The sequence below is a fragment of the Lutjanus erythropterus genome, chromosome 22 (assembly GCF_056507025.1).
Source record: "Lutjanus erythropterus isolate fLutEry1 chromosome 22, fLutEry1.hap2, whole genome shotgun sequence".
NCBI classification, from domain to species: Eukaryota; Metazoa; Chordata; class Actinopteri; order Lutjaniformes; family Lutjanidae; genus Lutjanus; species Lutjanus erythropterus.
Window position 1 is genome coordinate 15243074 of NC_139338.1, and position 27476 is coordinate 15270549.

General features: G+C 40.8%; 2 protein-coding genes across 6 annotated transcripts in view; both read left to right on the forward strand.

Moving 5' to 3' along the window:
• Positions 1-7978, forward strand: part of znf800b (zinc finger protein 800b) — a 35817-nt gene extending 27839 nt beyond the window's left edge. For all 4 annotated transcript variants that reach the window (XM_084710946.1, XM_084710948.1, XM_084710947.1 and 1 more), the window contains 7 exons: positions 672-843; positions 1040-1229; positions 1407-1569; positions 2223-2593; positions 4517-5707; positions 6822-6935; positions 7506-7978. In XM_084710946.1, coding sequence (XP_084567072.1) covers positions 672-843; positions 1040-1229; positions 1407-1569; positions 2223-2593; positions 4517-5707; positions 6822-6923 — 2189 coding nt within the window. In that variant the 3' untranslated portion in view covers positions 6924-6935; positions 7506-7978. The remainder of the gene's footprint in view (positions 1-671; positions 844-1039; positions 1230-1406; positions 1570-2222; positions 2594-4516; positions 5708-6821; positions 6936-7505) is intronic.
• Positions 7979-15653: 7675 nt separating this feature from the next.
• The window catches only part of grm8a (glutamate receptor, metabotropic 8a), a 287101-nt gene continuing 275278 nt past the window's right edge, over positions 15654-27476 (forward strand). For both annotated transcript variants that reach the window (XM_084710663.1, XM_084710661.1), the window contains exons 1-3: positions 15654-15780; positions 16184-16304; positions 23410-24227. In XM_084710663.1, the coding sequence (XP_084566789.1) occupies positions 23685-24227 (543 nt within the window). In that variant the 5' untranslated portion in view covers positions 15654-15780; positions 16184-16304; positions 23410-23684. The remainder of the gene's footprint in view (positions 15781-16183; positions 16305-23409; positions 24228-27476) is intronic.

The window sequence follows — 27476 nt, forward strand, 5'->3', positions numbered from 1 at the left end:
GAACAGTGCTGAAGCTCCAACAGCTCTGAAACACTGCACCATTGTTCACAAGGGTTGTGAAAATTTACACCAAGGGCTAAGCACACTGTAGGTACTTCAGAGGCCCTGGGAAATACAAGCATCCCCATGAAAACTGAGCTCTGCTGAGTCTGTCTGTTTATAAATACTGAAATTCTCAGCAGGCACAAAAATAACAATAGTGATTGACATTTGTCAGAAAGCATGATACTAAATATAATATTGGACCCACAGAAGAAATCTCTTGAGCTGGTTAACCGGTGATTTGAAGAAGTTTCAGGAAACCTTGATGGATTATGCAGAAGTATTTATTGGAGCTCAACTGAGGAAAATAGATGAGAAACACAAAGTGAATTACTGTGTAACTGCAACCCAGTTGTGATTTTGAAAACTTGCTTTTCCTAAGTCACATTTGCATGTCATATCCAGTGCCTTTTACTCCAATTCTGTGTCAGTCTGTTTGGTCTAAGGCAAAGCACAAACATATCCTCCTATGGCCCAGAGACAGACAGGAGGTAGAGATAGTTGAATTGATGCTTTAAGGACTTGTAACCAACCCCCAAATTGGCCTGGTCATATCTGAATTTTATGAATTATTATGTTGTTTATTTTGAATGATTTTGTTCATTTTATTGTTGTTGTTTATTTTTTAGGTGATGACAGACAGAGTGTAGCCATGAAGGATTTACTGGATGCCATTTATCCCAGAGCTGACCGCCCAGACTACGTTGTCCGACTGGAGCCCATTCAGACCACTACCAAGGCCGTGTTTCAGTACCTCACCACCGAGGAGGAGCTAGCTAGATATCCATCACAGACTCCCAGGTAGGTGGTATGCTGATGGATTAAAATGTGCTGCACTTTTCAAATGAATTTTACTTGGTTAGTTGTTCACAGAGGACCATAGTTTGTGCAGAGTGATTTCTATTGATTCAATTTCTTTTCCACTCAGACCCTACATCCCTGAGGCTACTCCCAGCTTTCCCTTGTCTCTGACTGTTTGCCTCCATGTACTTCACAGTGCCAGAGAGAGTCCGGTAGCATGGGAAGGAGAACCAGTGGAGGGTGTGGACAACAACCAGGCGAGTCAGCCAGGAGGAACAGAAAGCCACGGCAGCCCAGGACACAATCAAGGACAGAGGAGATGGGACACTGAGGAGGAGGCTAAAGAGGAGCAGCCACAGAATGAAGATGAGGAGTCCACAAGTGGGGTAGGTGACTGGACACGTCAGGAGGCTCAAGTGACAGTAGACTGGGGATGCACAAAGTTAGTATCCAACGGAAATCAGAGCATGTATATCTGTCATTTCTCAGAGGAGGTGCATTTTCATATGCTAAATGATATAATTAGTCAATCTGGGTTTTTTTTCCTCTTTGTTCACTTCCAGGTTGAGGATGTGACAATCTCCTGTTGTCTGTGCGGTCAGGACTTTAACTCACGCCGCAGCATCAGGCGTCACTGCCGCAAAATGCACCAGACCAAACTGGAAGAGCTCCGAAAGTTCACAGAGACACGTACAGTCCCCACAAGCCTGCTTTCTATGGTGAAAGGTAAGGGTTAATCACATTACAATGAAAGAGATTGAATATGGTCATTTAGTGTTCTAAAATATTGATACAAATAATTGTAGAAAAATAGATGACAACACTTATTTTTGCTTTGCTGAATACTATATTCTGATTGGTCAATAATGACATTCTACAGTTTGTTATTTGTGGATAGCAGAGCACTGCTATGGATGCATTTCTTATCATAGACTCTAGAGGACTTAGTGGAACCAATAAAATCATTTTTAAATAAAAATAATTTTTAATAAAATAACATTTTAGATGAATGATTTTTCTGTAGGTTGCCATGTAATGAGGGATAATGTTCTGTGAGTGGGTCATCATGGCTAATTTAAGTCCTACATCACCCTGTCAGAGTTTATTTTGCCATTATTATACCCACTCACTGTACATTATTCCTTATTTACCATATAAATAAAGATGCTCATTATTCAATTTGGGGGGAAAAATATTGGGCTGAGGTTTAGTAACACTCGGGGTCAGCTCTTATGTGTTTCTGTCAGTTGAAACGTTGTCCTGTTAAAAAGTTTTGTGTTGTATTTAGGTTTGTTTGTTATAGAAATTGTTTTAATTTTTGCTTTTTTGCTAAGGACACATGTGAAATAAATAATTGTTTTTTTTTTCTGTTGGTGGAGGTCGGCCAAGGACTCTCAGCACACCTACTGGAAAGTCTTGCCCTGTGTGCCTCAAAACCTTTGCCACTAAAGCCAACGTGCGGCGTCACTTTGATGAGGTGCATCGCGGTCTACGGCGGGACACCATCACTCCCAGCATCGCCTCGCGGCCCGGCCAGCCCTTCTCTCTGGAGGTCACACCCCCCCGGAAGAGCAACAATGCCTCTCCAACTCGAGGCCCCAATTCCAAGACCACCCCTGTGAACTCTAAAACCACGCCTTCAAACCAAAACCAGCCCAAACCTCAGAATCAGCTCCCAGCCTCTCCACAGGCAAACCCAGCCTCATGTCCAGCTCGCTGCACACTCTGCAAGAGGAACTACAGCTCTCAGGTCAGTTTGATGCCCCACTGGCAGCTTCAAGCTTTTCTAGCTTTTGGTGTCTTCAGAGTCTCAGATTCTTGCAGCGAGGCACTCTCGAGGCATTCTCAAGTTGTTCTTGTGGGTGGTATTTCATTTATTTATTTGTATTGTACTAGAAGTAGCTAAAAGCTCATTTTCATCTGTAGTCCCGGAGGAGGCCACCGCTGATTTGCAGGTTACAGAGATAAAAGAATGCGGAAGCTTATAGTAAAACAAAACCTTACACAGACTAAAAACACCATATGAAAAACTAAGGAACCAAACAACCACAGAGACACAAACAACTGAAGAACAATGCTGAATTTCTGCTAGGGCACACACAATCAGCAATCCAAACAACATTGAAAAAGACAGTTCATCAGTACAAGAAATTACCAGCCAAACACTCAGAGTCAGTACCAGTACTGGTTATATTCAGTGGCTTTTATCTCAGTGCCTACAGGCCTGATTATTCCTCGACCATGTTTTCAGACTGACTTTAAAATGTATTGTACTTTATAATACTCAGTGGTAAAAAGTTCCTAATCCTGGCTGCCTTAACTGAGAAGCAGTTTTCCCAAATATTGTGGACCAAAATTAAATGCAGCGGCCCCCTCTAGAGCAGTTTTAAAGTTTTAAAGATGCCTATGGGATCATGATTGGATTTTTTTTGATCCCATAGACACTTGACAGTTGAGCCAAGACTGCCTTTTATCACTGTTAGCGGTAACTTCAGACTACAACAAGTACATAAAAAAAAGTCTGTTCAGGCATTTATGTTTCTAACTGAAATTGAGAATAACAAAAAATGCCCACAAAGCTACTCTACCTCTGAACTATCTCTTTAACCAAATCACACAAATTTTGATCTCAGTTTGATAGCTTATGTAATAGCCTCACCTGAAAGTGTTTGAAGCCCCCTGAGGAAGCCATCCTCCCCTTTTGAAAACCACTGCTCTAGAGCAAACTCTTGTTAACCTCGAGCCAGCTCTACATCATGTTAAAAACTGTTGAAGAGGTTGTGGTGCTAAATAGGGATGCACAATATTGGATTTTTGCCAATATCCCATATGCTGATAATTTCCAGCTCATTTTGGCTAATTGTTGATGCAGATACTCATATATGTACACATTTTCTGCAGAGAACATCAGGTCTCCTCCATAGTCGAATTAACATATTACTGCTGACTCTTACCATGATGGCCCACTGACAGACAGATGCAGACATAAAATACAATGATTTTCAAAATGTACACATTCACTGAATAATATTTTATACAGAGTTCTTAAGGGTGTTAGAAATCCTTGAAAACACTTGAATTTTAATGTAATGTTTTCAAGGTTTGAAAAGTGCTTGGGTTTTGGAGAAAGTGCTTGAAACTGCCTGACATTGTAATTGCATTACTTGTATAACAAATCGTTGTCTGACTGAATAGTTTGTTTTTTAGATAAAGAAATAAAATAAGTCAGCGAGAGCCTAATTGCTTTTGCGTTTTGCACAAATTGAAGATGACTCCACTCAAGCCTTGCTTTCCACTACTGTGCTATTATGTACTATGCTTAGTTTGCGATGAGTATTGATGCACGCCCTCTGATGGAAGAGTGAGTGGGAGGCTAACAGAAACCATCATGCTGGGTTTCACTGAGTGTTGGCTAGAAACCATTTTTAAAGGATTTTATTGAAATTGAAGTTATTTGTGTCATAATTGTTTGAATGATAGTTTTATATCGGCTCAGCCGTGTGAGACATTTTGAAACATGAAACATTGTTTTGCTTTCCTTTAATTTGTCTCCCTTCTGTAGAATTCTATGATGAAACATAATTTTGACTGTTAATAGAACAATAACATCTGATTTAATATCCAAATTGTGTTATAAACATGTTGTTGATCTGTCTTTTTTTGTATATTTTAGCTCATGTTGAAGAGACACATGCGTATCGTTCACAAAATCTACAGCATCAAAAGTAATCGGCCTGCTCCCACGCCCACCACCTCCACTACAGCAGCCACTCCCAACAGCAGCAGCACCACCAGCTTAGGCTCAAGTAATAATATCAGAGTGAAAGAGGAAGCTGTTGAACCCTCAGATGAAGATGATGATGATGATGAGGACATCGACTCTAGTCCAGCCCCGTCTCTAAGTGACAGCACTGGAACCACTAAAGGTGTTTCTGTGGCATCCAATGCCATGAAGGTGAAGGAGGAGGAGGCCCCATCAAGTCCAAAGATGGCGTCGTCTTTATCTTCATCGTCCTCACGTGGGGGCAACATGTGCAGCGGAGGCGTACCTGCCAAAATGGCCAAACTGTCGGTGGGTTTTGACTTCAAGCAGCTCTTCTGCAAATTGTGCAAGCGCCAGTTCAGCTCACGTCAGAACTTAACAAAGCACATTGAGCTGCACACAGACGGCAATGATATCTTCATCAAATTCTATCGCTGCCCTCTTTGTCGTTACGAGTCACGCCGCAAACGTGACGTCCTGCGTCACGTGACTGTAGTCCACAAGAAGTCGTCTGCATACCTCGCCAAGATCATGCCCAAACTGGAGAGCAGGGCAGTGAAGAGGCTCGCCGAGGTCGTCCTCAACAGCACCACCACCAACAAGAGGACAAGTAGCAGTGTCAAAGAGGAATTAAATGGACGCCACGCTTCGTCTTCATCATCATCTTCCTCCTCCTCCCCTTCACCTCCCGTCACTCGCAAGCAAGAGTGCGCCACAGCCCCCCCAGCCACATCAGCCGCCTCCTCCTCCTCCTCTTCCTCCTCCTCCTCTGCCCCACCTCCTGCCGCCATAACTCGGAAGCAGCAGGACCCCTCGTCTCCAGCGTTCACACCTTCCCCTCCTGTAACTCGTAAGCAAGAGAGACAGCAGACCCACCAGCATCGGCCCATCAGCCCCCCACTGACCCGCCGCAGTGAAAAATACACCCACCAACGCAACTCCTCCTCCAACACCTCCTCCAGCAATCAAACACCACACACCCGACGGCACGACGCCCAGTCAGAGAGCAGCGGGACAGGCTCGTCCTCCACTGAAGTCAGAGTGACCAAGAATTTCTCCCTTCACGCCTGCGACCAATGTGGACGAGCCTTTGCCAAGAAGGTAATTGATTTTAAATTAGTCTTTTAAAAGAAACACTTTGTAGACTCTCTGTGAGGAATAATACTCATCACTAAAGTTAAAAAGAACAAAGTCAGTCCTTGTCAGGACATATAGTGTGGTAGATTAGATAACTATCATCACACAATGTACCTTCATAAGACTCTTGATGAAGAACATTGGTATCTTGCCTTTAATGCAGATTAGAGTGTGTTTAATGTTTGTGAACTGATACTGATTAAGCTGATCGGTCATTCCCTAATTCTTAAGAAATTCCATCATTATATAAATTCAGTATTATAGATGTTGTTCCATTATTTCAGTGTCTTCAGTGTACTGTTACAACATATTTCATCCAAATTGTTACCGGTGCTAACTTCAAAAGCCAGCATCTGTGATGGTATGAGGTTGTGATAGTGCCCATTACATCGTGGCTAGCTGCCACGTCTGTAAAGGCATCATTAATGCTGAAAGGTACATAAAAGTTTTGGAGCAACATGTGCTGTCATTCAGATAATCTTTTTCAGAGAGGTCCATGCTTATTTCGGCAAGATGGTGCCAAGACGCATTCTGCATGTGTTACAACAGTGTGGCTTTATTGTAAAAGAGTGCAGCTACAAAACTTCATTTGTCTCCCATTGTAAACGTGCGGTGCATTATTTGCTTTCAAGACATCAACAATTAGTGTCCTCAGTTCCCAAATGATTACTGAGTGTTGTTAAGAGAAAAGGTGATGCATCATAGTGGTAAATACGCTCTGTACTGTATTCAACTGAATACAGGTCCAAAAGGTTTTGCAGATCATTACATTATGGTTTTATTTATGTTTACGTTTTAAAAATTGGGTTACATCTGCTGATCATGAAATCTGTTAAGGAAGTGATCATATAGTTGATCTGTGTAAGCCGTGTATATTCACACAGATCATTCAGTAACTAAAGTCACTATAGATGACTTACTGGAGAGGCTCTGCTGCACTAAATGGAATGGGACCTTCATAGGTACACATAGGTGTTACCAATGATACTACCATGTATGGCTGCTGTGAAAAAAGGTCTATAGCATGTAACTGGATTTATTCCCGTACAAAATTCTGCTCTTTTTGTTGTTTTGTCAGTTGTACTTGGAGTCTCACAAGCGAAGTCATCGTAACGCAGCAACGGCAGCGGCCAGCAGGAGGAAAGGAGTCAGCACCCGCTCCAAATCCCTGGCCTGGTGAAACACACACACTGTAAGAACACAGAGGGTTTACCTGCTGTACAGAGACTCTGCTGCTTCATTGCTGTCTGCTCGTCCTCTTCTCATTTTTGCTTTTATTCTCCCGGGTTGCTCCACATTTTTCCCTGTCTTGTCTTGTCCCTCTCTCTCTGTAGCAGCTGTGTTTTCAGAAACCACAAATAGGCGCTGCTGTGTGCTGTATACTTGAGCAAATGTTGTGGATGTCTGTGTGTGTGTGTGTGTGTGTGTGAGTGAGCTTGCTTGTAATATATATAAGTTTACTTTGTGGCAAGGGAGGTGTGTGTTTATGTTTGTGTAGGAAGCCATTCCCTCAGGCAGAGATGAGAAACCACAATCACTCTGCAGGCTTTAATTGACCACTCAACACGTTTACCAGCTGTTTCTCCCCCTCGCTTATTTCTCTGTGTGTCACTCTGCTCATTAGAAATCTTCCTCTTTGTCTAATTGTTGCTGTTGCTTATTTCTTACCCCTCTTGCCTTTTGATTATTCCCCCTGCTCCCTGTATTCCCTTTTTTCTGTTTTTTCTCTTCTTTCCTCATCTCTCTTCTTCTCTGCTCACAGTCCACCAGGGATAATGGACAGACAAGCCACTAACAACGAGGAATCAAAACTTTTAAGTTGGGAAAAAAATAATGGACATATGGAAGGCGCACAGAGTGGAGATGAAGGAAACAAACAAAAGGAACAATGGAGCACCATAGAGGAGTGAAGTACAAAGGATTTCCACCTTTTGCTTTGGAACCAAATATATTGTTGGAATTTGACATTTTGTTTTGTATAGTTTCATTATGAAGCCAGCCAGCTTGCTGGACGGTGGCGCTGCTATCGACAAGGAGACCACAGTGGACAGAAGATTCACTGCTACAGTACTCTATATATCTGCATTTACTTACAACAGTATGTAAATATAGATCCATATGCAGCTGATTTGTACTGCTTTGCTCTCGGTATAAACCACCTTTAGCAAAATGATGAAGGTCGACAATGGACGTGTGACTGTGTGTGTTTGAGTGTGTGAAAGAGTGGAGGAATCAGACCAGAATTATGGCCTCCACTGAAAATAGACTGGAAATAAACTGTTGTTCTTTTTTTTTCCTGGAGAAAGCAGAACTTGATTTATCCCCTGCAGTCCCACACAGATACACAAAACCTGTTGGGTCCTTGGCTGTTAACATTTCAAATCAGCGAATGTGCAACTTTTGTGTACATTAACACCTTAAATATTGAGTTGACAATTTAATATCATCCAGACTAGAGTTCTTCACAGGTCCAAATATAATATTTGTGCCCTACTCAGATGAAATGTACCACCCAGAACCAAACCAGACCCATCAGTTATTTGACAGTTGGGACTCAGACCCATGCAGAAGCCAGAAGTGTCAGGCCCAGCCAGGAGACCCAGTCTGCCTGGGTTTCACAGCTGATTGCTATTATCAAGTCAACATTCATTTATGAGTTGGCAAATCAAAACTTTGTGTGTTACCTAATGCGATATTTGTAGCCGTTTCCCCTGTGCCTGACCAGGATGCATATAAGTCGTCTAACCCTAACCCTCACCAAGAAAATTTATAAAATATATCTAGGCTTTCTGTTATTCTTCTCTTGCTGTTTAATTAAATTATTATTCGCTGTTTAATAAATTAAGTCCACTTTCTGTCATGATTATAGATGACAAACGCAACTCATTTAGAACCATATCTGTGGTTTTGTTGCATAAAGCATGATAGAGATAACTTCGACTGTTCGCCCTATTGAACTATAAAAACAATTGCTTGTTCACAGATGCTAATGCTAGCATTGCTAACGTTCCATCATCTGTGCTCTCCGAGACAAGTCTGACCTCTGACCTCTGCCCTCTGACCCTTCACCTCCTGTGCAGGGCACTCAGATCCGAACTTGTACAGGTCACAGGTTGGGTTTCGGGTCGCGGGGTTCAGATGGACTTGTGAAGACCTCTATTCAACACCACTTGCTTAACATTATAACAGATGAACAGAAAACACATTTTCACTTTCACCATTTTTCTCTTCCACTTCGTTTCCCTGACATTTTCCCACTGACAACTGGAGCACTGTTGTGTCCTACTATCTAACAGAGAGAGACCGTACCCATACTGTCCTCCCCTGCAAATCTTCTGGTCGCCTTACAGCTGAAAAATATGTTTTGCTTCTCTTGTGTTGCTACTGAGAAGCAAACATTTCAGTTTTAGCATTCTTCACACAAGCAGCCCCCAGTCTTATATTGTAGCCTGTTGTGTCTGCAGGCTGAGTCTTGTATTAGCCTGGGAGATTAAATATTGATTATTATAAGGTATGGTCAAAGTGAGGGAAATCCTTTAATATGTTTTGCCAGTCAGATTTCCTTGAAAACTGTGTGTTTGCTTATGTTTAAAAACTTCTATCAATTTCCAGTGTTCAGTTGTTTTCTTACTTCTCACTGTTATTTTATTTTTTTTTTTGTAGGACTGAATGTGAGAAGCGTTTATGAAAGGCGTTTCCTCTACTTTGATCGTACCGTGTTTTACCTCTTTATTAGTCCCAAAAATCTCCCAGTAGTTCTCTTACAACCAGGCTGTGTGAGACAAGGCTTCAATAAGACATCTGTCTCTGAGCTGAGGGAGGTTTGCTCTGAAATGAGGCAACAGTTAAGATAAAAAAAAAAAGTGACTCCTTTTTTCCAAAATAACCAAAATCCCTCAACCGTCACTAATTACGATGATATGAAACAATACAAGGTGATACAATGACAATAGAATGCTTTTACAGATGTTAAATAGTTATTAAATCACATTGGCTTTACATTATTTTTCTTCCAAAAGTGAATTATTTTTTTTAGTCGAACAGCTGGGACTGTTGACTCTAAAGGTGTGCCACCACAGGCAAAACTATCAAATTAACACCATCATTACCCCCCTACATGGTAAATCACTTGTGTTAATGTGTGAGAATCCAATTTACAGTGAGCAGGAAAGATGGGACTGCATGTTTTATTAAGAACTAATGTGTGTTTGAATGCAGAGGTTTGCAGACAGGTTGCCTTTGGTGTTACAGCAACACTTATATTGCTCAAGATAGTAGGAACCATTAGCTGGGAGACTTTTTATGTTCAGTGAAACGTCGTTGACTGCCGTCATCTTGCTTGCAAATACCTGAGCCTAGGTGATCTAAACCAGTCATCACACAGTGTTACTGTGCTGTAGATCGCACCTCTGGACACTTCAGAAATCAGTCCTCAAACCCAGATTGGCAAGAGTGCAACATCACAGCAAGGGCTACAACTAATGCTGATTATCAATCAACCTGTCAGTTATTTTCAAGATTAACCATTTTGTTAATAAAATGTCAAAGATTGTGAAAAATGCTTATCCCAATTTTCCAGAGCCCAAAGAGATGTCTCCAGATTGCCTCTTTTGTCCAACCAACAATCCAAAACCAAAAGACTCGTCATTTACTATCATAAAAGACAGAGAAAAACATTTTATTTAAGTAGCTGGAATAAGCAAATGATGACATTTTTACTTGAACAGTGATTTAATTGATTATCAAAATATTTGGCAACTAATTTTCTTTGTTACCTGAGTGATTAGTCGACTAATCGTTGCACCTCTTATCCCAGTAAAGTTGGCGCTTGTGATTTATTGCAAAGCAGACGTGTGTTGACTGTAGCACCTCAGACACCAGCTGTTTGGCAATTTACCTTTGTGGTGCTAAACCTAATTATAACAATCCAAAATGTGGGAGCTGTAAACAAGAAAACATGCCCTGGTAAACTTAACGGTTCAATTCTCCAAGTATAAGAGTTTACATTAAAATTTCGTTCCATTAAAGGGATAATAAAGATTATTTGATATGCGGTCGTATGAGGTACTTATTGACGTACTGCTGACTGACAGAGTCAGCAGCAAAATGTATTTTAACCACTTAAAATGTCCACAAAAAATTATATCTGTTTAAAGTGTATGCTGTGTTTAGAATATTTCCACAGCTTTTACTGCCAGCAGACAAAGGCAAAATCAGTCATTTTACCTCAGAACACAGGAGCTGCTTTTCTATCGCTGCCTCCTTTGGTAGTTTGTAACGTGTTTTAAAAAGCTAGTAACACAATTACACAACCAAATTTCATGGATCAAGGCAAGCAGCTCCTGTGCTCTGCGAGGTAAAATGATTATGACTTTATATAACAGTAGTGAAAATATAAATAGATTTTTTAGATTTTTTCCCTCTTCTTTTAGATGGACCTTTTTAAGTGGCGGAAATACATTTCCTACAACACTTTAAATAATACAAACTATCCCTTTAACAAAAAAATTGCAGGGGCTCATTTAAACCAACTTTGTCAACTTTTCTGTTTAATATAATAATTATTTTTTGTGTTAAAGTGCTGCCTCAGTTCCATTCAAAATGTGCTTTCTTACTTAAGTTGGCTGCGTTGGCAGCGATGTTACCCAGAGGTAGTCTTTGAAACACTGGCACATAAGTTGGGAGTGAAGGACCGAGGAAGACCAAATGTAGATATGTCTTAATGTTCGAACAGAAAGCCATGAGATGGAACAAAACCAGAAAAAATGAAAGACCAAACTTTATTTTTATAACTGAAAACTCTACTGCGACAAGGTCTTGAAAACATGTATATATGGATTCATCCTGCACGGATGGTATAAATAATAGTTATTATAGTCACAATAGTTATTGACTTGTACTTAACTGTTGGTTGACCATACGCTTCGAACATGTCTGACTAGTTATTACTACTCTGTCACTGTTTAATACTGAGGCAAGTTTGCTTAACAATTAGTTGTCTTTTTTTTTTGCACCTCATTCCTTTTTTTAAGGTTTTGTGACAAGAAGAGAACAGTAATGAAACCTCAAGAGACTTTTAGGACTTTTTTTTATTTTAAATCTTGTCATTTCCTTTATCATCAGTTGTAATATGTTAAGCTCACCTTCTATAGAAGAGTTAGAGAAGCATTTCAGATGTGACAGGAATGTTAAAACCAACCACTTAATAAATAAAAATGTACTGCTTCAAACCTCCGGGGGGAGTTTTGTGTGGCTTTGTGGTTTTTTTTTGTTTTGTTTTTTTTCTTTTGGTCCTCAGATATGATTCATATACTTCCATCAATCATGTTTGTTTACTTCACTTGCACAGAGATTTCATTTGCCTTCTCAGGAATTGCTTCTTTGGACATTTGCATTTTCACATATATGTTAGAGATTCTTCTTTCCCTTCCTACATTATTTCCCGTGCTGCGATACGTCCTTTCTTCTGACGTTTCTGAGAGTGATACAAGTATTTATGCTACTGACGTCAATATGAGACAGTATTTCAGTGCATATTGAGCCACATATGGTGAAAAGAATCGGTGCAGGATGTGTTTTAGTTGTGTGAGTACACTGTGAACTCAAACAGCTTAAAACCATACATTTCTATGAACTAAATGTCTGATTTGAAAGGATTTTGGCTGCCTCTACTGAGGCCTGGAGAACGATCAGGGTTATTTCTGCTTTGGCTTCCACTTCCACCTTTTTTTACTTCCTTTTTCAAATGAACGTGATGTTTAAAAGACACGAGAATTCAACTGTCACGGAGGATCTCACATGGTTGCATCATGGGGAATGAAGAATTTGCCGGATTAAACGTCAGAAGTCCTTTGCTGGTTCAGTTTTGACCCCTCTTTTCCATTTTGTCTACCACAACTTCCCCAGCTTTATAAATCACTTGAGTAACCCTGAAACCAGTATGCATCGGCACAGCGCTTTTGTCATGATCTTTTTGTTTGTGAAGAAGACAAAAAAATTAGCCTTTATTTTTCAGGGAGCCCTCTGCGGTCCCTCTGTAGACCTTCCAGGAGCGTTGGTGTCCACTCAGCAGAAGCCAACACAATTGTAGTCCATCAGTCCAGTGTAGTCTCATATCGTAAAGCAGCGTTTCTACGTGAAGGAACTTTTCCCAGGAACTTGGAACCTTTGGAGGAACATTTTCACTGCAGGGAAAAGGGTCTAAATGAAGTTCCAGGGACATTATTTTGGTAGCCATTTTTAGGTGCAAACCAATTTGTTTTTGTTCATTTTGTTCACACAGCATAATTAACTAATACAGTTGAAGGAACATTTTAGTTACTTGAAAGTACTGTAGTTCCTGCTGCAATTTACAGTGGTAGAAGTACTAATTCCTGAATACTACTACAACTAACTACTACATTAGAAGTAAAGGTCCTTCATTGAAAATACTCAGTACAGAAAATTGTCTCCTGTGAGTGTTATACTATTATATATCACATTATTGGTTTATCATTACTGATGACTTAATGTGTAAGTAGGATTTGAGTGTTGATGAAGGTGGAGCTCACTTGAATTCACTTAATTTATCGTGTAATTCATTTATTTTTTCCCTAAAGATTAAATCAAAAGGGTTTGTCCGAGTTGCTCGTAAACACTCTAAAAAGATAGTTGATTGCTGAGTCTCTTTTCCAGGATGTTAGATACCAACATTTTGGGTATTAGTTTCATCATTCATCATTTTGAGCACAGAAAAATAATGAGAAAATTAAGACATACAGGCGGAGGGAAGGATCTCTGCAGATACAAACACCACACACTTAAAGCAGGTCATGAGAGATGATTTGGAGGGATTGTTTCTGAGGAAAATGTTGCATATTATGCCTTTAAATAAATGGATATGTTTGTGAAATCTTGACAGACCTTTTTCACAGCAGCCATTATGACATGAAATAGTAGGACAACAGGTTACCAATGATACTAATTAAGATTCTGTTAAGAGTCAGGGTGCTGCTTGCTGGAAATTCTTTGGCACATTAAATGTAACATGACCTTAATTAGTATTACTGGTAACATCTGTGTTTTCACTGCTGTTTCATTTCATTATAGCTGCTGTGAAAAAGGCCTGTTAGGTTATTTATACTGATGCGTTCATGCGTAAGTTGGATCTTACTGTTGTAGCTGGTGAAGGTGGGGTTTATTTTAATGCATTTCATATATAGTGTAGTTTAATTTTGTTACTACTGTGCAGTAAAAAGTACAATATTTCCCTCTGAAATGTAGTGAAGTATAAAGTAGCGTGAAATGAAAGTAAATTGCATGCAAGTTCCTCCAAACTTTCCTCTGCTTCCATATTACTGCTAAGAAAAAGGAAGACTTTGAAAACCTCTTCAGTGCCACAAAGCAGTGGTAGAATGTAACTAAGTAGATTTACTCAAAAACTGCACTTAAGCACAACTTTTTAGCTACTCGTACTTTATTTGTGGTATTACCATTTTCTGTTACTTTATACTTCTACTTCATGACCTATCAGTGGCAAATATGGCACTTTTTTACTGCATTTATTAGACATTACTTACTAGTTACTTTGCAGATTTAGATTATTAATACAAAATATAAACCAACAATGATATATCATTATAGATTAAGGCATGTAACAGTATATAAAGTAATAAAAATTAGCTCCACCATTACCAGCTGCAACATTCAAGTATTAACATAATGCATCAATAATTATAATCAATTAAAATAATCAGTTTTATTAATCATAATGGTGCATGGTACTTTAAGAAACTCAAATTCTCTTAAGTGTCACAAAGCAGTGGTGAAATATAGCAAAGTACATTTAATCAAGTACTGTACTTATGTACAATATTGAGGTATTTGCACTTTAGTTGAGTATTTCCATTTTCTTCTACTTGTCAGAGAAAAATATTAGTATTTTTACATTTCACTACACACAGTATATTTAACATTATTTATTGGTTACACTGCAGATTCAGATTGATCAACTAATGATATATTATTATAGATTACACCACCCAGCAGTATATGAAGTAATAATAAGATTCACCTTTACCAGCTGCAACATTAAGGTGATAAACACATTATTCTATCAGTAATTATAACAGAGGCATGAGTACTTTTACTTGTGGAACTTTAACTTTAATGCTAATACTTTTGCAGTTTTACTTAAGTAAGATTTTCAATGCGGGAGTATAACTTGTAACTCATCAGTGCCTCAGAGGAGAATTCCTGCACTGTCATTTTTCAGGTGACAACAGTTTGAGTTCCCCCATCTGCTGTTTTTTTTTTTTTCCCCCGCTGCAATTACACGACTTCACCCACGAGATGGCGCCATTGCACCGCGTCCCCCCTCCACGCAGCCGATGCCTCCAATTGGACATGTTGCGCGCATCTTCCACATTGTCACATCAGAGAACACCCGGGTCCGTTTCGATTGCCTGGTTTCTCACTGCACATAGCTTATCAAATTGTTATTACACAGCAGATGGGATGCGGTTCATTTATTTAATTCCATTCACCACAAAGAGCCGTGGCGCTCTGGTTTTACAAGGAGGGGGAATCAATGGGCGCAGTAAAAATGGATTGAAGTTGAGGCAATTAAGAGTGTGGCGCAACGCCTGTGTGAGCATATTTTGATGACTTATTAATGCGCTCAAACAACCAAAGCCCTCCATTGTGGAAACTATCGATCCGATTGATTAGTAATAAACTTGATTGAATGAGAGGACTCTTGCTGGACGACAGTGGCGCAATTAGACGATGATTTGGTGCAGGCGGGTGGATGCCTGAAATACATATGTTTCATGTAGAGAGAGTGGAGGGTTGTGTGTGTGTGTGTGTGTGTGTGTGTGTGTGTTTTTTTTTTTTTCCCTCTCTCTCCTCTCCTGTGCTTCAGTTGGCTGTGGTGGAGTCGTGCGCTGTCCCTTTCAGCACCAACCGGAGGAGCCGGAGTGGTTCGCGAGTGCGCGACTCCTTCCACGGGCTTTATGCGCAAAGTGCGTGAAGCTCAGAGGACTATGGATAGAAATCAGGTGGGTTTGACCAGCATTATTGATCATGACTGACAGATTCGGTGTATGATGAATTCCTCTGCTCTCTCTCTCTCTCTCTCCCTCTCTCTCTCTCTCTGTATCTGAGCCTCATTCTTGGTATTGACTTCATTACAGGCAGCCTCCCTCTATTGTCACCTTAAACAAGTGCAGGTTTAATAATAATAATTCCATTTTCACCAGTAAAATCAGCTCTTCTGGTCACGACGGAGCACTTTTTTTCCTTTTTTTTTTTAATATATATTTTCCTTCTTCATGTCTTCGCCTTGCGGATGCTCTTATTGTCTTTGAATTTGCTGTTGTGGAAAAAAAAAAGATCTTTCTCCAGGAGGACTGACATATATATATATATATATTATTTTATTTTTTATTTTTTTTTGGAAAGGGGGGGAGAAAAACTGCTGAGCTCCGCAAGGAAGTTGCCTGAGGCGGACAGGGACCCCGAGGAGTCCGCGGAGGAGGAGCAGGAGGCTGGAGACACTGTCGGATGAATTAGATTTTCTGAGGTATCTCATATACTATCATTTGGTATTTTTCTTTCCTCTAAATGCTGTTGCCTCTTTTTTTTGTGGTTTTTCTGTGGGTGTTTTCTCTCTGGCATTCCTCTATACTGGCGGATTTTGGGCAGTCTGTCTTATTTTATTATCTCCAATTTGCCCTGCTGCCTGTTTCATCTGGGATTTTTATTGATTTTCATCATTTTCATTTCACATGGATTCTGGGCAGTAGTGGTTAGGTGAGTAAATGTCTCACCCTTGTCAGCACATGGAAAGAGGTATGTGTCACTTAGTAACTCAATATTGCGTGGGTATATGGAGCATTAAGGAAACACACATGAAATAAGCATCATAATTTGCTCTGGCAGTGGTGTTTCTCTGCTTTTACTGTGGATGGCACTGTCTTAATTAGGGTGCAATCAGGATGCCACCACTGCTGCTGCTCCTGTACAGAGACAGAGAGAAGCCTATAGGGCTGCATAATGAGCATACACCCAGAGACTTTGATCTCCCATAGTGTTATTTCTGAAGCTGTGGGCTGTGTTTTATCTGCAGACACATGACTTAATCACGTCAGAAGCATGTGTTTTTTAAAAAAAATGATGCGTGAGCTGCGTCTCTATCGTCTCTTAGCAATATAAGCTGGGAATTTAATGTGTTTATCCATATATGGAAACAGTCACAATGTGGTGGAGAAAATCATAGGGAAAATACGCATGGAATTTTATTATATTGCATGGATGTTATCTACATGCATGGATATGCCTCGTATACCTGTGCGTTACACTTAATATTTATTTATTCTTTGCTGAATTGGGGGTTTTATCCACAGAGGTGTGGGAGAGGAGGGAGAATCACCATTTGAGTGCGTCTGTGGCGCACAATCTTGCTGAAATCATAGAAAGAATGCAGCTGGAAAGTGTTAAAGATGGTTGAGATCGGAGTGGGGCTGCAGCTAATGATCATGTTTATTGTCAGTTGATCTATTGATCATTTTCTTGGTGAATCAATTAGTTGGTTGCACGAAAAAAAATGTTAGAAAATGGTGAAAAATTCTGATCATCCCAATATGAGGTCCTCAAATGTCTTGTTTTGTCCAAAAACCAAACAGACGCAGGATACTGTTGTAGAGGAGCAAAGAAACCAGAATTGTGATGTTTTTTTCCCTAAATAATTACACAAACCCTTTAATTGATCATCAAAATAATTGGCAAGTCATTTAATAGTCAGCAGCTAATTGATTCGTTGCTGCAGCTTGAGTTTGGATCACCAACTGCGTGCCTCTTTATCCCATCAATCCTGTTAATATCACAGAGAGAATTCAGGTGGAAACTGTGAGACATGGCTGAAGTGGGGAAAAAGGGTTGGGGAACAGGTAGAGAGAGAAAAAAGCGAGGTATGAATGAGAGGAGACCAAGAAATAGCTGACAGGGGGAGAGACAGACTGCAATTGTGGAAGGGGAGACTCCGAAAAACACCTACTTAGAGAGAGAGTGAGAGTGAGAGTGAGCAGGGAAGGATAGGAAGAGGACAGGGAGGCAGAAATGCTATCACTTTCTGAAAAGAGCAGCTCGCTCCCCAGAGATGAGGAGGCCTGCAGAAGGTGATGTGATGGAGGAGAGAGGGAGAAATAAGGAAGAGGGTAAACCAGAATGGGAGAAAAATGGAGGAGATCTGTAGGAGGTGGAGAGGAGAAAAGAGAAAGGGCAAGGAGACCAGGTGCTGGGAATGAAACCTGAAGAGGATACAGGCTAAAAGCAGAGTACAACAAGGAGTGGGCAACTCTCACCTAGACAGCCAGCTGAGCTGTGGGTGTAAATTAATAAGAGTGATGAGACAGCCTCCTCATCTTTGAGCCAACAGCCATCACAGTGCAGGAAACCTCCTTCATCTTTGGGGCGTTGATCTGCTGCCGTCTTTTAAGGTGTCACACGAGAGGAAATATGTGGGTTTTGAGACTTTGCAAAGCATCACAATGTAGGACTCTAGTGGGAGCACACTGTAAAAACAAGCTATTTGTTTTAACTCAAAAAAAAGTTTGTGTCTGGGCTGCCTTAAAAAAGTTAGTTGCCTGAATTCGAAAAGACAAGTTCAGTCACTGATTCAAAACAAATAAACTTGACATTGATTCAGTTGTACTTGAGAAAACATGTTCGATTAGCTGAAGATATTGTTGAACCAATAGCTCTTCAGCGACACTGACGAACATTACAAACAAATTTGATTTTTTCTTTTTACATTTTCTAAATTTTAAGTGGCAGTGCTACATTTCACACAAAGAATTTACAGCTTAAACTGCTCCTGTTGGGGCTGCTTTGTTCCGGCTTTGCCAAAAAGACAAAATTTTGGCATATCAATGAGTGGAACAAATGTTAAGAATTCAGTACTAACTTTCAATACTAACAATCATGACTTACCCTAAAATGTATCAGAGACACACAGTAAGTTTTCATCATATGTTTTCTTCAAACTATTAAAAAATAAGGGTTTAAGGAGAGTTTTAACTCTCCAACAATGCATGCTGGGAAGTCTACCAATATACTGATCGTGTTTCTTAGAAACTTAATTTGATGAGTTAATTGAACTCTGTACAGTACATTCATTCAACTCATCTCTTCAAGTTAAAAGACCTTGTACATTTATGAAGGAGACTCAGACCTGGTGACAGTCATTAAGAATAACTGCATAACATCCAATCTGCTCACAGACGGTCTTGTTTTCTTACAAAGTTCATATCGAGGCATCAATATCAAACTTCTTAACCAGTTAAAAACCCTGTAGTAGCTTTAATCAGAAGGGATTAGTTGATTTTCCTGTGTAAAACAGTCAAAATGAGGTTATTAAGAGTAGCATAAGATAAGCGTGTGACATATGAACATACAGATGAGGATGTCGCTGCTTCTCACCCCCTCGGAAATGTGATCATTCTCAATGAGTGTAAATGAGACATGAAACTTTTAATAACCTCGGGGCCTCAGTTCAGTCACGAAACGTTCACACATTACCCTGATCTGATTTTTGTTGGTGCCTCTCTCGGGACGTTTGCGTGTACTTACATCTTAAATTAATGTAGCTGTTTTTATGAATGCGCTCCCCCTGGGTTAAGGGTGTCCATTAGATCAAGCTCATGCGGTGTTTGGGAAGATCCAATCTCTGCCAATCGTTGATCCTATTAGACTGTAATTAGACTTAGATATGAATTGTTTAATTGTGTTTGGGACCTCATTTGGACCCTTTCTGTGCCTGAGCCAAGTGGAGCCTGAGTCCAAGGGAAAAAGTGTTGAATAAACAATATTGCTTCGAGTAGAATACTGGCTAACCTATATAAAGCAGGGTTTTTCATCATTGCGAGGGCTTGTCTGTGTATGAGTGGCTTTGACCTAATTCCATTTAGAGTGGAGAGAAACTGATGAATTAATTGGGACAGAATCGAATTATAAATGGATTCATCGAGAGAGCGGCTCACGCAGTGATGAGATCTGAGCCCGAAACCTGTTAGGGGTCCTTGTGGGTGAAATTAAGCAGGTCTGCTGAATATTTTGCAAAGTTACAGTTAAACGATGCTTTGCTTTCTGGTCTGATATCAAGCCAGCAGAAACAATGCTTAGAATGATTAGTAGAACCTTGTGCAGTATGATATGGGCAGGGTGGGACTGATTGATCCTCCTTCTCTGCATGGGACCTTAAGAAGCAATACTACAGGATAGTTCTAACTATTTGAAGGGACGACAGGCAACTGCTGTTATATGTGAAGTGTCTCTCTCTCCAACCAAACTCCATTGGCAAAATCAATCATTTTACTTCGCAGAACATGGTATTTGCTGGTCTACCACTACTTCAGTTTAGTTTGTTTGTGTGACTTCTGTGTTTGTTCAGCGAGGTATAATTACTGATTTTGACAATGTAGACTGGTTTGTTTGGAGAGAGCGATATTTGGGGGTTTCCCATTGGAAAGGCTGTCTGATGGTAAAGTAAAGCAGTTAAAATAATCTGAATATAGCTTACACTTAAATCAGTGCTGTTTCTTTTATGTGGACATTTCGAAGTGGCTGAAATACCTTTTGCTGCTGACCTTGTCCACAGCAAAACATCACATAGCTTCCTCCTCCTTCCTTCCTCACTGCTTCTCCAAACCGGGGGTGTGTCAATGCTGACTCTTGATAAATGCCAATTTGAACTATCCCTTTCAGGTAGTCTTTATTTTAGTTTATAATATACTTTCATGAAGTAAAATATGCGTTTCTTCCTGTTCCTACAGGTTGAGCTTCACTGTACAGAATGATGTATGTGCAGAATTTAACCCTGGAACGGGGGTCTGCAAACTTTGCTGCCAAAAGAGCCATTTTTAAATCTGTCTGGAGCTGCAACTATTAAATTCTGTATTTTCCTCTGGGACTTTACATTTTTTGGATTTGGCATTTTGGCATTCGTAACAAGCCTAGAGAGACTCAAGACTAACCATCAACAATTCAGTGTATAGGCTACACATTTTACAATACAATAATGTTAAGCATCACTTTAGACCTCTAGGATAAAGGAAAATTTAAATAAAAAACATATTTTATTCATGTCCACATAATTTTTTGTCAAAGTGAGAGGGAGCTGATGGAGAGGGGCTAAAGAGCCAGCCACAGTTTGCAGGCCCCTGCACTAGAAGGATGTTTTCACATTCATCTGCTGAAAGTTGTTTACCACAAACAAATTGCCAGATGGTGAACCTAAAGTTTGGGGCCCAATAGGGTCTAGGGCCCGGGGGCAGCTGCTCGCTTTTCCTGGTTGATATTCCAGCCTTGAATTTGGCCTATAGGTTTATACATACATATAATCCACACTTAAATGTTGTCAAGTTGAATGTGAGTGTGTGTTTGATGCTGTACATTTTTATAACATAAGGTTATGGCCAGCAGCTAATTAGCTTAGCTCAGTTTAGCATAAAGACTGGAAACAAAGGGGAAACTGCTTGCCTGGTTCTGTCTAATGGCAAAATCCACCTATTAATGTCTGTAAAGCTCACTAATTGACATGTTATGCAATATTTACTTAATCTATGCTGGTCAGGAAGTCTCTGCTCCTGGCCAACAAATAGTCTGACACATAAACCCCATGTGAAACCACAGATTTGTCATTTTTATACTTCAGCTGTTCTGTGACTTTAACTATAAAGATATTGCATGTTAATTAATAAGTTTTAGATGTGCTGGTGGGCAGATTTTGTTACTTTTGTTCCTCAGACTAGAGATGAAATGTAATGAAAATTTCATGTCATGTGTAAACTGATCAGAATCATAACAGTTACCAATATTTTTGTGGTTTTGCTAAAATGTGCTGAAAATATGGAACGAGTACTGATACATACTGAAATAATTTCACCAAGTTTTCTATTTAAGACCGTTGATGTTGTTTGAAGTGATGATACTAATCATCAGGATTTATTGTGATTTATGTGAAACTGATGATCATTTCATCCCCATTTCAGAGTTATTTTCAGAGTATGCTAGCTGATTCCCCCTGTACGTGAGGCTAAGCTAACTAGCTGCTAGCTGTAGCCTTATGTTGAACCTACAGACATGAGAAAGGCATCAATGTTCTCATCTAAGTCTTAGCAAGAAAGCTATATTACTCTGCAGTCCATTTGTACTATAAGAGTTAATTATTCTCTAAGGGCAGATAAGTAGTGGAATGAACTACAAAGCTAATTAATAGGCTAAATTGTGTGAAAAAGGCCACCTCAATAGAAAAGCTTGTGTGTATTGAGGTAAGCAGGACATCTATAATAAAGAGTCTTGTCTCAGAGTGATGACCTGGATATGTAGAAATGATGTAATGAAATAAATGTCGACCAGACAGCCTTGAATAGCTGTGAATGGTGCTGAATTAAATGTAATATCTGGTGTAATTCTTCATACATCTTTATTAAGAGCTAAGCGCTGAGAGCTATATATCCCTCGCTGGCAATAATGAACGCTGCGTTTGTTAACTACAGATATCAGGAAGTAATGTACGGAGAAAACAACAATTAACCCACCTTCAGATAGTTATTTAAGGATCTAAATCGAAACAGTGGCTGCCCTGGCAGAAATAAGATCAGGGATTGTGGCTCATGGGAGGCAAATGAGAAAATAAATCCCCAGGGCCCCAGCTAATGAAAGCACATTAGCACTTATATCAGGTAAGAACCAACCAGTTTGTCACAACCAATTTTCAGTTCCGACCCAAACCAACTTATAACACTTTTCAAGGATATGGCTGCGTAATGTGCAGCTCGGCGGGTAGAGCGTGACAGTATTACCGCCAGGGATAGAGGTGCAACGTCCCTGCAGCGGTGAAAGCAGACGCGGCCTATCAACATTTAATACTGTTAATGTAAAGAGACAACATTCAACATTAGATCTACCTGTTGTCATTTCATTCTGCGTCTGTGAGTGTGTGTGTGTGTGTGTGTGTGCATAGCGGGGTGTACTGGATGTAATGTGTTCATTTAGCTGCAGCAGTAACAGCAGGTGTTTGAATGATGCAACACGCTCGCTCCGGGGCAGTGCTCTCTGTCTTTTCGCTGCTGTCTCTGTTTTCTCTCACACTGTCTCACATGGTTTCTCTTTCTGTCTCCCCTCGCTTGTCTCCCTCGCTTCCGTCTGTCCCCCCCACCCCACCCCGCCCCCTGTCGCTCGGTTCATCTTCCTCCCGCTCTTCCTCTCCTCCACTGCAGCAGGTAGTCTGCTGCGCCTCCGTGCGAATAGCCCCGAGGAGCTCGCCAAGGTTCTCTGCTGTCATTTTAACAGCTGTTCCACTCATCGATATGCCAAGAGATGAGTGTGTATTTGCGTGCGTGTGTGTAGAGGTGATTACAAACTGACAGACTTTGGGTTTTCAATTATAGAATGGCAGTGCAAATTTTGACAGGTCTGCTGGAAGGACTATACCCCTGTGAGTGTGTGTGCAGACGAATGAGAAAGTGTATCTTTGTGACTTGTTTTTGGCATGCTTGGCTGCGTTTTTGCCTCGCCCGTGAGTGGCTTACACATGTTTGTCAGGTGGACCGTACATCCCTGCAGCAGCTTGATGTTCACATCACACACTGCTACTTAGACATCCTCTCTCTGTCTCTCTTCAACAGGCTCTGCTGAAGATGTGACTTGTGGATTACCGGCTCCGAACTCCACTGAACTAGATTTCTCCAAGATTTCTACACCACCGCTCCCTTTATCACGCTGCCTCTTTTGGAATATGATTCACTCATGGGGCTTGGCTAGCCCTGGGGTCCTTTACCCCTCCGTTTTTTTTCAATAGGAAGGTGCTATATGTTTTGATATTCCCCTCACTTTTGGAATACCAATCTGAAAGCGCTCTGTAAGATCACCTTGGCCCTTGTTTGGTAATAATTCTTTGATCATGGAACTGCAGTGGAACCCGAATTCCTACCCGCAATCTCCCTCTGTTGTCTTCCTGCTCATGGCTACTTCCTACGCTTGGCTCCTTCCTGTTGCCTCCCCTCAGCGGATCCCAACAGACCCCCAGGCGGCGCCTGAGTATGCCCACTCCATTCGACTGGATGGGGACATCATCCTTGGCGGATTATTTCCCGTGCACTCGCGGGGGGACCGTGGCACGCCCTGCGGGGAGCTGAAAAAGGAGAAGGGCATCCACCGTTTGGAGGCCATGATGTTTGCCATTGACCTGATCAACAAGGACCCCGAGCTGCTGCCCAACATCACGCTGGGGGCCCGGATCTTGGATACCTGCTCCAGGGACACGTACGCGCTGGAGCAGTCTCTGACGTTTGTGCAGGCCTTGATAGAGAGGGACGGCTCAGACGTCCGCTGCGCTAACGGAGACACTCCAGTCTTCACCAAGCCGGATAAAATCGTCGGGGTGATTGGAGCTGCGGCCAGCTCGGTGTCCATTATGGTGGCCAACATCCTGCGCCTGTTTAAAGTAAGATTTGACTTCTTTTCTCCTCTCTTTAGTGTATGTGTGGCATTTCCACTCTTCCCCTCACTTGTCATCGCTGCTGAGATAAAGTTCAATGATGACAACCAATTAAAATGTTGTCAGTCTCACTGGAGTTTTCAACAGCGGCAGCAGTGCCACCTCTTCCTTTACCGATCAGGAAAAAGGGAAATCTTTTCTTTTTTTTAGTCTGTGCATTTGCCTTTAGAAGCCTAAAGTGTCATTTTATCTCTTGTGTACAGATGTGTGTGTGTGTGTGTGTGTGTGTGAGAAGAGATGTGTCAAGATGTGTCAAGTGATGCTTGTAAGGAAGGGCTTTATGTGTGTGTGTGTGCGTGTGTGCATGTGCGTGTGTGTGTGTGTGTGTGTGTGTGTGCTGCACAGCTTAGATCATCTCTGGCTTGTGGTTGAGCCAAATAAAAATGGCTGCCAAACACGGGTATCAATTACTGTTGAAATCTGTCAACAGCCACTTCATTCACTGCGGCGTACGTTTGTGTGTGTATACGTGTGTGTGTGAGTGTGTGCGCGTTAACCAATAGGATAACTCTTTGTGTCAGTGTGTTTTCTAGTACATGTGTGGGCCTAATTGAGCATCCTTAGGAGTGCTCATGTGTATGCATGCGACAGTGTTTCTGCTCATGCTTGTGTCCTTGCAGAAGCTCTCATGTCTGTGATGGAGAATACTTGTGTCTCTCTAGGTGTGTGTTCTGTGAGTGTGTGTGTTGGCGTTGTCATCATTAGCCGAACACAACTGATGGATAGCCGTATGATTATGAAATATGAGTCTGGTAATGACGCCCATGGCATTTCACATCCACATCTATCCCACGCTCTTTCTCAGCAACTGTGTGTGTGTGTTAGCAGCCACACATTTTGTGTCTCCCTTCTTGTGAAAATCCATACAGTACGTGTGTGTTTGTGTGTGCGCGTGTTTGACCGAACTTGTTAACAACCAGCTCGTGCTTTGAATGGAAGATTTGCACATTAAACAACAACTAAACATGATTTATGCCAGGATCTGTCACAGGAACAGCACTCGAACAGAGCGCCTTTCTGGCTCCGCATTGCCTCGCTCTCATTTGCCTAATGCGATTTAGTGCATTGTGCGTGTCTGTTTACATGTGTGTGTATTGTATGACAGTGTGGGAGTGGATCTCGTGTGTGTGTCCACCGATATATAACAGTATGTTTGGGTAAGTGTGCCAGCGATTGTTTGTGGGTGTGTGGGAGTCTTAAGTATTTAGTCAACATATTTGTGTGTGTGTGTGTGTGTGTGTGTGTGTGTGTGTGTGTGCGCGTGTGTGTGTGTGTGATGATATCAACCAGAGGCCTGTGGCAGTGGTATTATATGACACAAGACTGTATTTTTCTCTGCATGGTTTAACATGAATAATGCAGCATGCATCACGGTCTGAAAATAGTATGGAGGACAAACACACACACACACATACACACAACATGCTGCAATAAACATATGTCTTTTTTTAAATGGGCTAATCTGACAGTGCCAGTCACAGCTAGTCGCCCACTCAACACAAGGGGCTCAGAAAGCAAATACAGCACTCAGAGTGTGTGTGTGTGTGTGTCCTCTAATCTAGCGGCAGACAAAAGAAATTCAAACAACAGATTGTGTGAAAAACTCCACATCCAAATCCTCAAGAAAACAGCCGCTTCTCTCTCTCTGTCTCTCTCTCTTTTTTTTTTTCTCCCTCACACCGTGCTCAGCCGCAGAGGGAACCATGCGCTGACAATCACAGAAAGAAATCAAGTCGAACAAAAGTTGTTGGTGTTTCTTTTGTTACTGGTTCCTCTTTTGAAGATTATCTTTAACCGGTTCTGCTTTGTGGGATGATACGCAGTGGAGAGAGGGGATGACATAAGATATAATAAGATGAAACTTTGTTAATCCTCGTGGGGAAACCAGGCCGTTGCAACAGCAGATTGTCAGAGGAAATTCCAAAGGAGTTTAGCATATAAAAAGAACAGAGCAAATGGGGGTCATCCAAACACACTAAGCTGGCAATTTCAACGCCACTTTCAAAAAGGGAAAATACATAGATCATAGCGTTAAATATGAGATATGGAATACCCATCTGGAATAGAATACTGTATGAAATATTGTTCTATTGATTATATTATAGATATAAATATTATATGTATGTGTTTTATTTATATGCATGCACTTTGACCATGCAGGGAGTTCCCAAAAGTTTTTAATGCTTTGGAAATGCTGCATTTTGGAAGAGTTTTGATTTGATTACCACTACAAACAACATTACAGTGCAAAGAAAGGAAGGCATAAGTCTTTATTTATTTGCTGCCGGATCACCAACTTTTGTTGTATTCTCTACTGCATGAGCACGAGCTGAAAACATGCAGTCTTCAACGGTTGGGGCCGGACGATAGTGCTGGAGGTTTTGGCCCGTGCAGCTATATTAAACTGTAAATCCCTTAAATAGTCAATATTCCAACGTGAATAGGTTGTGTGGAACAACAACTGGACTAGCCTCTAGTGTGTTCTCATACAAGCTTTTTTTTCCAGTGTGCATTGTTCCTTGCATCTACAGGGAATTGAATTAATGAAGAAACTATTGACGACCAGATTCGTGCTGCTCTGGGGTTTCACAAATTGCAACCTTAACATGGCTGAGCACATACCCGGGACCCGTAACATCCTTTGGATCACTAACCTGGTCCTGTTTCTAGTTTGCTTCTCCTCCTCTGCACCTCTAATGAAAAACATATTATTATATTAATAAATTAATATATTCCTTCATATTTGTCTTTTCTCTCATTCCGTATTTTGTTTTTATTTTTGTCTGTGACCACTCATCCTCATAAAGTAACAAACGTCACCCTTGAATATTGATTGCGTTTGTGCACGGCTGGTAATTACAGCTCCATTATGGATCAGTGAACCTCAGAGACTTTTGGTCAGCTCTCAAACCATCTTGAAGGAAGCTACGGCTACCAGAGCTTTAGCTGCTAATGGTTGCACTCGAAAATCCAGTGTCCAGTGTGTAAGATTTAGATTCTTGGCAGAATATGGCATAACATTCATAAGTATGTTTTCATTTGTATGTAAGCTGTGCTCCATGTTTCCACCACTTTAGCAATGTTACAGCAACATTAATATATAAAGAACAGCAACAATCATGCAGACAACGTTGAACATATGTTGCAAAAATACTGTAGAATATTTGTTATGTTGTAACATTTCAACAGTGTAGC